This window comes from Podarcis cretensis (assembly GCF_951804945.1).
Source record: "Podarcis cretensis genome assembly, chromosome: 3".
Lineage (NCBI taxonomy): Eukaryota > Metazoa > Chordata > Lepidosauria > Squamata > Lacertidae > Podarcis > Podarcis cretensis.
In genome coordinates this window covers 21,322,169-21,336,108 of record NC_137172.1, presented here as the reverse complement: position 1 = coordinate 21,336,108, position 13,940 = coordinate 21,322,169, and the positions used below count along the sequence as shown (strand labels likewise).

Below are 13,940 nucleotides of genomic sequence, written 5' to 3'. Positions count from 1 at the left end.
ATTCAAAATAGCAATAAGAGCAATCTTATTTGGCTGAAATATACAACAGCCAATGAACCAATCAACAAAGAACCCTTTCCCCTTTTGCTGAGACAATTGGATTTTGGTGGGTTTCATTAAAAATATATATGATATGCTGAACAAAAGCAGAGGCGGCTTTTAACAGAGATTACAGATAATCAGAATCAGAATTATAGATTATCAGAATCAGAATTATAGATCTAAAAAGGCTACCAGACAGTGCACAACTTCATTTTACAAAAGCCTCCTCTATCTGAGTTTATATAACTACTCTTTATTAGCAGATACAGGTCTCTTCACTATATTTTGTCAGATTAATTCTCCCTTGCTCCTCACTATCTTATTTTGTACTGAGTGAAATGCTAAAGTGGCAAACCGGGTTAGGATCACAGCTATCTTGTGCAACGCCTGCAAAACCTTTTATTTTAATTCCAAATGTCACACTTCATCATGCAGCTGTCAGCTGCTGTCGTTGTTTCAATGTACTGAACTAAATCACGCCGGCACAGAACTTGACGTCGATTAACACAATTAAAACGAAAAGAGAAAAAGTCAGATTTCCTTGATTTAAGTGTGACCTCGTGGCCTACCAAACCAAAATGGAGATCCAGTAAACAAGAAAAAAAATCACCACAGAAACTAATCTCACCAGACTAGACATCTCGCTAAACCTACATGATGACCAGCCAAGTGCTGTCACTTCTCCGGAGAGGCAGGCATTTAATGCCCCCCTAACTATGTATGAACATTTTATTCATTATAGGCTTCCAAGCAACTTGAACAGATTCTATTATTACTTGCATATAGTATTAAGTTCAGGGCTTTTTCAAATCAACATTTGACTGCAAACGTAATGATGAAATTTGTAACTGGAAATTGCATTCTTGCAGAGAGCAAGAAATTACAGGCCTCCCATGTGTGCGTGTGTGTGTGTGTGTCAATGTTCAGCCCTTATGGAGCCCCCCAAGTGCTGCCACCAGTTCTACTTCTGCCACCTGAGGCTACAAGGGGCCGGATTGGCTGGTGCCATTTTTGGGATGCACGTTCAACTCTGTCCATCTACCTTTTGCCTTGAATATTTACAGCCACTGGGAGAGAGTGTAACGTCTGACATGGTGAGAGCATGCAGCTTCAACCTGGAGTCACGAGGCTGGATCCAATGAAGTCCTACTCTGAGTAGACCAACGGGCATGACTAACGTAGGTCCATCAATTTCAGAGAGTCTGCTTTGAGTCTGACTGTGTAGGCTTTGGGCCGGGGAACGAAGTAGCAAAGCCAATCTCAGAGGACTTTAATTGACGACCTATCATTGGATAGGTGCCGAGTCCAAGCTCCACTTTCTGAAGGCGTCAGTTGCCCTATGGGGTTCCCTGTAGAAACTCTGTAAGGCAGCTGATACCAGCAGGTTTGCTCTCACCGACAGCCTGCTGACCAGAGGTGAGAGCAAGACTCCTTTTTCAATGAACAAATGAGAGTACACGTTAAGGCTCCCGACCGTGGACTGTAATTAGGCACATATAGCACCAGGTAGGTGTGCTTTTGGGGAAATATCCTCGCAGGACCTGTATGGGGTCTACCGTATTTTTCGCTCTATAAGACACACTTTTCCCCCACCAAAAATTAAGGGGAAACGTGTGTGCGTCTTATGGAGCGAATGCAGGCTCCATGGCTTCAGCAAAAGCAACGCGAAGCCTCCAGAGCTCTCCTGGCTTCGCTTCGCTTTGCTGGAGAGGCGCTGCACAGCTTTCCCTCTCTGCGCAGCGCCCCTTCAGCGAAGTGGGAGGAGAAATGGAAGTGGCTCTGCTTCTCCTGCCGCTTAGCTGAAGGGGTGCTGTGCAGAGAGGGAGAGAATTTTTTTTTCTTGTTCTCCCCTTCTAAAACTAGGTGTGTCTTATGGTTGGGTGCGTAATTAGGTCAACAAGCTGAAGGCTCCCCATGCCAGGCTTAGCTGGTTGCAACCTATGGAACCTAGCAAAGTGAAGGAGGTAAGGAATAAGTTTCTCTTTCCTCCCCGAAAACTGGAGAAGGAAGCATAGAGAATGGTCTTTCCGAAGACTGCCCCGTGCCCAGAGGTCAGGAGAGCTGATGGCAGCAGTAGGAAGTAGAAGCAAAACGGCCTTCTCAGTAGTGATGCCCTCCCTGTGGAACTCCCTCCCATCAGATGTCAAGGAAATAAACAACTACCTGACTTTTAGGAGAAACCTGAAGGCAGTCCTGTTTAGGGAAGTTTTTAACGTTTGATCTTTTATTGTGTTTTTAATGTTCTGATGGGAGCTGCCCAGAGTGGCTGGGAAAACCCAGCCAAATGGGCGGGGGATAAATAATAACATCATCATTATTATTATTATGATTATTATTATTATTATTACTTACTTACTTTTATTATTATTATAGGGATGAGGGTGGTGCTGTGGTCTAAACTACTGAGCCTAGGGTTTGCTGATCAGAAGGTCAGTGGTTTGAATCCCTGTGACGGGGTGAGCTCCCGTTGCTTGGTCCCTGCTCCTGCCAACCTAGCAGTTTGAAAGCATGAAGTGCAGGTAGATAAATAGGTACTGCTCCAGCGGGAAGGTAAACGGCGTTTCCATGTGCTGCTCTGGTTCGCCAGAAGTGGCTTAGTCATGCTGGCCACATGACCCGGAGGCTCTGTCAGCCAGTAAAACGAGATGAGCGCCGCAACCCCAGAGTCGTCCACGACTGGACCTAATGGTCAGGGGTCCCTTTTCCTTTACCTTACTATTATTATTATTATTATTATTATTATTATTATTATTGCTGCTACTACTTACTAAGGTACTAAGGGAGGGGATGGATGAACGGAGCTGGAGGTTGTCAACCATCACGTCAGGAACTATCACAGCAAGAGCGATAGTCATTCCTTTTATTGCTTTGGTTGCAGAACTACATTCTCCATGGCTCTCCAAACCAGACTGTAGCTGGTCATGCGAACTCATCCTTGAATTGCAACCTGCCAAACTTTGCACACGTGCAGTTGCTATTTATTCATATTTTGCCCCCCACCCACTTGACAAAACACTCTGCACATCTCCATTTTTGAGGAAATACAGTATTGATTTTTGAAGATTATAGGTGCTAAACAAATAGCAAAGGCCCTGCCTACACATAAAGAGCAAGTTAGTCAAAATAACATGGAATTGAAACTCACAACTGGAGGAGATGGAAGCAAAATCTTTCAATAAAATAAGTGGACATTGCAGTTCAATTAAAGGAGAGTTAAGGGTTAGGGTTTCTAAAAAAAGAGAAGAATTTATTGAATAAATATTGGCTGGTAAATGGTTCTGTAGATAAGGAGAAATAAAAGGAAAAGCACAGAGATGTGAGACAGAGGAAGAAACATGATAGATTCTGGCAAGCGATGAATGAGAAGCATAAAGTCTGATGAGGAGAGAAATCAGAAATAAAAGATAAGCAGGAACTACAGATGAACCTATTTGACGGTATTAACGTTAAAAATATATAGATTAACTTTTTGTGTTCTAAGTATTTGTTTGGTTTAGAAACAATCTAAAGGCATTATAAAGGACACAAAATTAAACATGTGAAAAGCCAAAAGTTCCCAAAATTATTATTACATTTTTCAGCTGTAGTACTCAAGAATGGACAGATCAGTTAATTTCTAGTCTGAATCAATTTTCCAAGTGTTCTTACCTAAGTCTACAAAGTTTAGCTTCTGCATTAACCTGTTTTTTTAAATTATTATTATTATTATTATTATTATTATTATTATTTTAAGAAAACCACACAAAGAGGAAAGTTCATATTTAAATATCATATTTAAATCATATTTAAATCTGAGATCTTTTGATGAAGGGTGGTACAGTGGTGCCTCGCAAGATGAAATTAATTCGTTCCGCGAGTTACTTCGTCTTGCGATTTTTTCATCTTGCGGAGCGTGGATTCCCTGGGTATTAACGGCTTTAAGAAAAAGGAAGCAAACCCGCAAGACATTTTCGTCTTGCAAAGCAAGCCCATAGGGAAAATCGTCTTGCAAAGCAACTCAAGAAACGAAAAACCCTTTCGTCTTGCGCGTTTTTTGTCTAGCGAGGCATTCGTCTTGCGAGGTACCACTGTATGTAAATTGAATAATCAATAATAATAATAAGCATTTATCTCAAATTCACGTTAAAGAACATATTGTAGCTTAGTGCTCATACTTCTAGATGTATTTTATTCTAAAATATGCATTTCAATGCATTTTGGTACTTTACTTTTTTAGCCCAAAAGTGTATCGCAAAATTTTTCGGAAATGAAAAATTCAAAGGATAGCATTATCCTGTTCTGCACACTAATCTGGGAAGTGCAGTTTTGGTCAATTTGCATCAATATTCATAGAAATTAAGTTCTTCAAACATCACTAGCAGTAAACATAGTTTGTGTTATACAAGTACAGATATGTTTCAGGTTGCCACTGGAAATCACCACTTTCCCTTTACAAAGACTATTAAATTATTGTTAATGAGACATTCCCACATACAGCCAGTATAAAGCACTCCACAGTGTGCCAAGCTGAGATGGCTTGCAACTTCCACAGCCCATCTGTGTCTGGGCTTGTTTTATGCTGGCCACTGTTATGATGGAAGGGTAAAATGTCCCCTTTTTAGAAAAAGAATGTGTTTACCAATATCCAATAGCTTCTGGAAGTACCTTTGCAATTTTGATACCCCCTGCAATGAGAAACAGGTTTCTTTATCCAGGGAGAATGTGTTTGGACGTAACACTAAACCATGGTTTAGCACTACATGAATGAGCCCCTCCCACCTATTCACAAGAGGAAGCATTTGGAATATTTTGCTTTTAATGAACTCTGTTTGTCATTTAGTCCTATCTGGGCTTGTGGTTAAACACTAACTATAGTTAATTTCAACAAGCTGGCTTCATAACCCATGGTTTGAAGTTGGCTTCTTTTGAAATTAACCATAGTTAGCATTTAACCACAATCTCCAGTTCAGACGAAACAAGATACTGCGGTTATTTAAAGTTTCTAAATTCTTCCTCTTGGCCACATAAGACAAGAAGACAAACACACAGGGTGAATAAGAGAGCATGAGGAAGATGAGTGCATTTATGTAGTGTTAAACCAAGGTTTATCCTATGCCCGAATACAGCCAGAGAGAGATAAATTATGTAAAAGCTATCACATTCATTCATTCCTCGTTTAATTTCCCTATTGGAGCTATTTCTACCTAAGAAGCAGATACCAAATTATCAAGATACAGCCTTGTCAAGCATATTAGATATATTAGTCAATATGTCACATGCCCGTGGCACTAAGTATACTACATATGGCATTATATAAATGAAAAAACCTGCTGGTTTCCTATCATGTAAATATGAGGGAGACATGAATCCCAATTATATGGCTCAATCCAGGCAACAAGTAGGTCATCACAGTATTTATATATTTACAGTAAGTAGAGTTCTCAATTTATAATTTGTTTCAAGGATGATGAAAAGATATAATGAAAGGAAATTCATAAAGAGTTACGGGTGACAAGAGTACTATTATCTTCTCTTATTTAAGTGGTTGTACATATATATACATTATGAGTGTCATGAAAATACTGAAGTGGCCAATAATTACCTGCACTTCGTAGGTTAGGATCTAAATCAGGCATTTCCTTGGTAGCTTCTGGACTAACACTGTATATTGAGGCTCCTGCTTCGTTGGTAATGCTTCAAAACAGAAAGCAAATCATTAAAACCTTGCAACACAAAATACATTTTAAAAAAATCTTAATAATGGTTACACAAAATATAAAGATACAGGTTCAACGCTTATAAAATCTGCATCATGCATTATATGAAAGTACAGTTTTGTGTGATCTTGGGCTGTGATCCTAAACATACGTTCTTGAACTGAAATATAAGAGATTTATTTCAAAAATTTAGGAGCTGTAATATTCCACATCACCTCTCACCCATGCCACCTTTTCCTTTGATTTCAATATGTCACAGGTAAATGAAAAAGTGCTGCTGGATTCTTATTTTTGTTCCCCCTCCCATCTGGAAATTGTAACTCCCTTCTCCATCTTTAGGCTGTTTACATATGAACAAGCTCCTCTGTTTTCAACAGGGGTTGTGCGAGACTGCATTCTATCTTTTACACTGGGCTTTGTACTCCTCACACCAATTTCACATAAAGCATTCTAAACACATATAAAAATGTGTGTATCTCTCATAAAAGTATCTACATACACAACTGAATGAGATATAGAGTTGTAAAGAACTTTGCAAAACTGGAAGTCACTAATTGCTAAAACTATTTTTCTCTCTTTCCACTATAAACTTTATTTAGGGCACATTTTATAAAAAGCTAAGATAAAACGAGTAACGAGACATAACATGGCCCACCCACCAGAACTAGAACCACTCAGTTCCTAATTGCAACGTATTAATTCTAAAATTATAAATCGGAAATTACAGCCGACTGGAGTGTTGTCAGCAGTCTTTTTTTTTCTTTTGAATCTCGAAAGCAACTTTACTGAATAAAGCAAAATATATAATGTCAGCTACTTCTCTTCAGAGTCTGGGTGCATATGATGGGCACACTGATTTATTACACATTTCTGTGAAACAGCAGACACATAATTATCTCCTTTTTATTTTGCACTTAATTAATATTTGTACATGGTTCTGTGTATTATGAAAAGTGGCCCTGGAAATTTTCTTCGAGTCAGTTGTCATTCAAATGCAAAAATAACACACACACCAGTTCAGTGTGGGGATACTTACCCCTCCCTCTCTCACACACTCATATACATGCATTTTTTCTGCGTTCCTAAATATAAAGCACAAAACCAGCTCGCAAGATTGGAATAAAACCTATCATTTTTGTTCCTAACCTGACTTAACAGAGAGCACAAGGGTTCTCCCGCATCCGCACCCACAGCTGTCTTCTCTAAAAAGTACCAACATCACAACATCACTTACAAGGCCAGCTTTAAAACCTGAAGTTACCAGTTCCCAAAAGGCAGAAGTATCACCTTTCCTTTGCTTAGGCACACTTCAAATGTCCCCAAAGTTTGAATCAGAATGTGATATGAAGGTGAACTGAAATAGCGATCAAGGCTGTATCGTATTTGAAACAGGCCAACAGAGAAATCTAGAGGAGAGGATCGGCTGGGGGAAAATGAACTCGTTCCCACCTACTACCGAAAACCTCCAACTGAATACATTGAGAGAGACAATGAGATTTCTGTTCGTAGCAAAGAACCAGTCCCTTTAAAGATCTACAGGTCAGAGGCAATTGGGCTCGATTTTATTCATATATTCAAAGTCCGAGTTCCATACAGCTGCAGAAGTTGCCAAGAAATCACTTATGGAGAAGGAAGCTTTGAGAAGTAAGTAAATAATGATCAAGAGCCCCACCCCACCATCAAATGTGTGGGTAACTCTACTAGCTTTAGGATGGAGGTATTACATGGGTGTGCCTGGCTGGAAAGGCAGGCAGGCAGGCAGGAACCAAACCAATTAACACACTTTCAGAATGCTCTGAATTATAACACAGATCACTAACAAGGCAACTTGAGAATGCAAGTCTCCTCCTCTGATTCACAGGTTTGAAAAATGGAGAGGGAGGGAAGGGGAGAATTAACTTTAGTAGTAGGTGGATGGTTAGTTTTCTTAAAAGCGAACTTGTTTTTAAATCACTTCTCTAACATTTTCAAGACTCCAATACAAAAGAAAAGCCCAAATTGAAACATATTTATTCTGTTTCAAAAAGTTGTTTTTCAGCGTTCCATTCATCATTAATGGCATTTACAAGCAACACTTTCCCAGACAAAAATGAGTTTTTGGAGTCTCATTTGAAAATGCTCCAGATTGCTAAAACTGCTGGTTACTTATTCTAGCTGAAATTCAGTGTGTATATATAGACTTGACTGAGGTCAGGCAATAATGCCAAAAGTTTTGCAGAGAAAAGTTTTAAATCATATTCCTTAGGACGCACAAGAGGTATTGCCTCCCTAGTAATTTATCTCAACACTCTTGTCAATTATACTTGGACACGACTGCAAACATTTTCAAATGTGTATTTTGTCTCTTAAATAAACCACGTTAAAATACCATCCAAGTTAAACACATTTTACTTCACAGTAGCATAAGAATAGGATCAGAAATCTACACAATGACATGATGCCTGGATTTTCTCAAGTCTGTCGTCTGGAAGTAATTTTTATTTATTCATTAATGACATAAAAAGCGACATAACAGGTTTCCAAAGATAACTGGTATCTTATTGATTTTCAACCATGAATATTTCAAATCATTTATTAGATCAGTGAACACTGATTATTTTGCTCCTGGAGCTAACCTTGCAGCACAGCACAGGGGAAACTACCCGCTTCTAAATAAAGGATATTGGAGAAATAAATTGCTTAAAAGTAAACAAAATAACAGAGTTAGAAAAGGGGAGAAGCACTTCTGTGGAAAAATGCATTTGCAAGATCTGCATGCCTTTTTTTTACATATGCAAAAAATACTTAAATGATATCAGATACAAATGGAGTACGCTCTCAAGCAAAGCGTACAATGTATTTAAAAATTTACAGATACAGTAAAGTGATTTCCCTGCCTGTATGTCAAGATCTCTTACAACCAGTAGAAACGGCACATAAATATATATGACACAAAATACTATCTTGAAAGTTTGTGCATTCTTCTTTTTGTGGGGACAAAATTTTGCATGCAACTGTCAGGAAAATTAAAGGCATTACTGAGGAGGTATTTTCCAGAGGAAAAATCTACTGTTATAATTCTTGCTGAGAATCAACCCCCCCCCCAAGCCCAGATGTAATTACACTTATTGCAGCTCAAATTGGAAAACTCCCTCCCAAAACAGGAGGCAGCATGAACAGAAGGGCACGTTTATAGCGAATTTTCACCCACTGTTAAATAATAAGTAAGTCTACAAAATCTTATCTGTTTCTGAACTGCATATGCATGGTTGCCTGTGCAGATTAGGTGAATCTTGTATTTTTTATTCTTGGTCAGTTTTGCTATGCTTCATGCACCGTATGCTGTACAAGGAGCCACATATGGGGAACTCGTTGTTCTGGGCGGTGTCTGACACGAGGTGGGATATGGCAAGACATCACCCTGTCTATGTCTGCTCAAAAGGACAACCTAAAGGTAACCCACTTCTTTTCAACGGATGCAACAGAGTCTGGTTTAATTTGCAACAGAGCCTTTTCTGTGGCAGCCCCCAAATTGTGGAATTCACTCCCCACAGAGACGCATCAGGCACCTTCATTATACAGCTTTTGTAATATGCTGAAGACACACTTCTTTGCCACTTAAGAAATATTTAGGACCCACCTCTAGTTATAATTGCAATTTGTTTCAAACTGTTCTTAATGCTTCATTATACTCTGTTGTGACTCACCCTGGGACCTTGTGGTTAAAAATAAATAAAAGTCCCTTTCTTTTTTTTCCTCCCACTTCAGGTACTGGGTCTGAGCCACACGAAGGATGAAGAAAAAGAACAGAAGCAAAAGGAAGAGGAATATTAAATGCCACAAAGAGCATGGAGATTTTGAGGTTTGATTCTTGGTGACGATCACACAAGAAATATCTTTTAAAACATTTGTCTTTTAATTAAGCGTAAACAATATTGAACCGGCTTCTTTAAACGATAATAAAACAAACGTCCGCACCACACATCAAGTGTCATGGAAGGCTGAAGTCACATATTCCCCCCCCCCATCCCTGAATAATAAGGTTATAATTGGTGAGCTGGACTGCACAGAATGTTGGACTAGTTCCACAGCCGTTAAACTCATGGGTGATCCTAGACCAGAGCTCCTTGGAAGGGAACCACAGGATAAATATGAACAAAAGTCAACCTCATAATGGCTGTCCCTGGCCTCAAAATAGTCTGTTCCTGGCGTCAAGATCCAAGCTTAGAGCCCTCTCACTGCAATATGCATCATCCTGGCTCAATCGGTACAAACGTAAACAGTTCCAGCAGATGACTGGAATGAGATAAAGGTAAAGCCCTTCACACTTTTAACAGATCTGTACAAATGATAAATAAGCAGTACCAAATGGCTCAAAATTTTAAGAGCGCTGTTAGAAACAAATTCAGGGGATAGCGTGAGCAGAGTTAAAGTCATCAGGTTTCTAGGATTAATTTGGTCCATACATTTTCTTCTTTGAAGTTCAATATATGGAAGACAGTGATATTAAATAAATTTTAAAAAGGAATAGGGGAAACAGCGTGTCTCATGTGGATTTTTAATCTATTTCATTCCCCCCCTTTACTTAAAGTCGGGGGGGGGGGACAGAGCATGAATTTGGCACTCTCTGTACATCTTATTCATAGCTGGTTGCCCTCTCAAAATTAAAATATATAAAACAGGCGAAGGAGAAATCCTTTTACTCCTATTTGTGAAGAATGCAACACATTCTTCAAAATTCTGCGGCACACAGAATTCACTCCAAAGTGATTAATTTGTCCTGCTTGATGAACAATTAGGTATGCAATTGTTCATCAGTTAGGTTTGTCCTAATTGACGAACAATTAAGCTTACATATTCTCGCACAACAATGGCCTATAGTCTAATACAAAGATCCTAAGATGTCCACCATTCTCTCTTGGACATGCTGTTTTCAATCTCAGGTGCCATTCCATACAATGAAAATATTGGGGGTGGGGGGGCTGAAGAGACTTTCCGCCAGAAGAATGAAAGCAATTAGGATTGCAAAGTACTTTGTGCAATAAATATGTAAAACGTAAGGTTTATTTATAGGTGATTGAAGGTTCTAATTGCATTATCCTGGGCTCCTTCCAAAGGAAGAGGAGTGTAAATTGAAATAAACAGTAATAATTTTATCCAGTGAAAAATACATGGTGTGTTGGAGATGCCACCCTCCCAACACTAGTCATGGCAGTTTACCTGGACTGGACTGTGGTGGGGCGGGACAGCAGCAAGGTTGGAGCTGTGGAAGAACTTCTTCATACAGTAGTATGGAGTTTGCTACCACCAAATGATGGTGATGATCTTAATTACCCACCCTCCACCCTAAGGCCCCAGGCTAGCTTACAACATTAAAACCAGGCTTCCTCAAACTCGACCCTCCAGATGTTTTTGGCCTACAACTCCCATGATCCCTAGCTAGCAGGACCAGTGGTCAGGGATGATGGGAATTGTAGTCTCAAAACATCTAGAGGGCCGAGGTTGAGGAAGCCTGCTTTAAATCAACTTTCAGTTATAAAATATACAACTCAGGCGTCAAAGATCAGAGTAAAGGGGTGTCTTTGGGGTATATACTTGTGGGGAAGGAGATCCACGGTTTGGGATGCAACACAGAGTCCTGCCATCCAGCATGGAAAATGTACAACCATTTAGTATTAATCATTAAATCCACTTGGAGACGCTTTGCAGGAAGCAGCTGATAAATGGAACGAAACAAATACAGTGGTATCTCGGGTTAGGAACTTAATTCATTCTGGAGGTCTGTTCTTAACCAGAAACTGTTCTTAACCTGAAGCACCACTTTAGCTAATGGGGCCTCCTGCTGCCACCGCGCCACCGGAGCACGATTTCTGTTCTCATCCTGAAGCAAAGTTCTTAACCCGAGGTACTATTTCTGGGTTAGCGGAGTCTGTAACCTGAAGCGTCTGTAATCCGAGGTACCACTGTAAATAAATCTATGCTAATTGGTGTGCACATTGGTCAACAGGCATGTTGGCCAAAGCTATAGATGCTGTTGAGAAAGATAATGAAAGCAAAAGGGAAGGAGGCTATTTCTCTCCTTCCTGCCCTGCACCGCCCGCCCCCCACTAAAATGGAACTCAGAAAGTGGTCAGATAAAACTCACTTAAACACCATCCAACTATTATTCCTTTCCCGGTTATTCTCAGCAACTTGTTTGCTTTGCAAGTCAAATCAAGGAAACCCTCGTGAAGAGTATAAATATCATCAGAACTTATCAGACAGTAGCAAGGAGCATTATGTTCATCACCAGTTCTCTAAATGTGTTGCTTTAGCACCATCTGGTGACTGCCTCTGCTTACTGCTGGAAATTCTGCGGGGAAAATCTTAATGATAAATTATACTTCTTTAGTACACTGCAGACAGACACACATACATGCAAAATTAAGCTAATAATGTTTTCTCTTTACTACATGTCCAGAACATTTGGAATTATTATTATTTTTGGAAGGATTAGATTTATTAAGCTGAAACCACCCCCCAGGATGATTATCACATGGAACTGTTCTGGAGTGCTGAGGGACCCTCACTGAAAAACAGCACCTCCCCTTCCCCCAGCAAGAATCTCTACTGGATTCCAGTCTCTTCCACAAGCATTTAAGGCCTTTTCATTTGCAGAAGAGACACTCTGGATCCTATCCAGGGAGCTTTGCAACATACAATACTCAAACCAGCTTTCTACTTTATTAGCACTCAAGAGATGCATTAACATATCCACACTTTATAGCAAGAGATCACATTTTCCAGTACTTTGCATGAATCTCCTGATTTCAGCTACAAAAGCTGAAGCTGCTGAAGACTCTTGGCCTGGGGTGTTGAGGGTGGCTGATTCTTGTTGAGGGTGGCTGCTGTTGCTATTGGGCTTTTGTATCTGTTTAAAGATTTTGTTGTTATTTATGTGGAAATTATTCAGTTTGGTTATGTATTTTTTAAATGTTTTATTTATTGTTTATGACTACTTAGAATTATGTTGCAGCTATGCATTTTGTTCACGCTGTGAGACGCCTTGAGCACTGTTTGAACTGTGGAAAGTTACAAAACTATGTATGTATGTAGAAGAGCTGCAGCTTTTGGAGTTCTCAGAGATCTTTTTGGAGCTCCTCGCAATTCTGTTTTTTGTTGTTTTCATCACCCTGGACAATTTGGTTTCGCCAACAAACTCAGCCAGCCCATTCCACTGCTCACCGCTAATTACGGATCATTTATGAACAAGGGCCATTGAGTCCAACCCCCTGCCAAGCAGGAAACACCATCAGAGCACTGCTGACATATGGTTGTCAAGCCTCTGCTTAAAGACCTCCAAAGAAGGAGACTCCACCACACTCCTTGGCAGCAAATTCCACTGTTGAACAGCTCTTACTGTCAGGAAGTTCTTCCTAATGTTTAGGTGGAATCTTCTTTCTTGTAGTTTGGATCCATTGCTCCGTGTCCGCTTCTCTGGAGCAGCAGAAAACAACCTTTCGCCCTCCTCTATGTAACATCCTTTTATACCTTTTATACCTCTCCACTTATCCTATGGCTGCTAAGCTTATTTAGGAGTCTTTAGTGAGGGACTTTATCAAAAGCTTTTTGAAACTTCTGGAGAGCTATGGGTTCACTACTCAGGCCATACAACATTCATAATTTTACCATGTTCCTCGCTTTACTCCCCTCGCCCCAGTACAAACAAAACGTCACCATGATTAGGTGGACAGAGCAAAACCACATGCAGATACACAAATTCTGATACATCCATGGTACCACCCCACCTTCTTCTGTTACCGTTCAACAAAGCAGCACTTCACTTTTTCAACACACTGCTGCCACCCCACTGCTAAATCACCAGATCAAGTACAGTGTGCTTATCAAGTCTGCCCTTCTGTCTTTAGAGAATGCAGCCAACAATACCTTCATCAAACAGACATAAGCTCCAACAATCAAGAGGTCAGGAGCTTAATTCTGCTCTTGAGATGACTAACCCTTCCTAATTTATTCCTAAGTGGAGCTTGCGCTCTTGTAGGCCGTGGCACAATTCTAGAAGCATATTCCATGTGTTTGCCAATACAGATGGAATGTAACTCCGCCCTGGTCATCTGTTTTCTTTAAGGTAGATTCTCAATACATTAAAGTGTTGTTTTTTTAAGTGTGGGGGGGGGGACCCTTTCCCTCTTGCGAAACGAATGCACTCCCATCTATCCTCTACTG

At 40.0% G+C, this 13,940-nt stretch overlaps 1 protein-coding gene across 1 annotated transcript in view; it reads right to left on the bottom strand.

The window, feature by feature from the left end:
• Positions 1–13,940, bottom strand: part of SRBD1 (S1 RNA binding domain 1) — a 181,959-nt gene that overhangs the window by 99,247 nt on the left and 68,772 nt on the right. Inside the window, exon 15 of the mRNA XM_079968552.1 lies at positions 5,624–5,715. Within this exon, the coding sequence (XP_079824678.1) occupies positions 5,624–5,715 (92 nt within the window). The remainder of the gene's footprint in view (positions 1–5,623; positions 5,716–13,940) is intronic.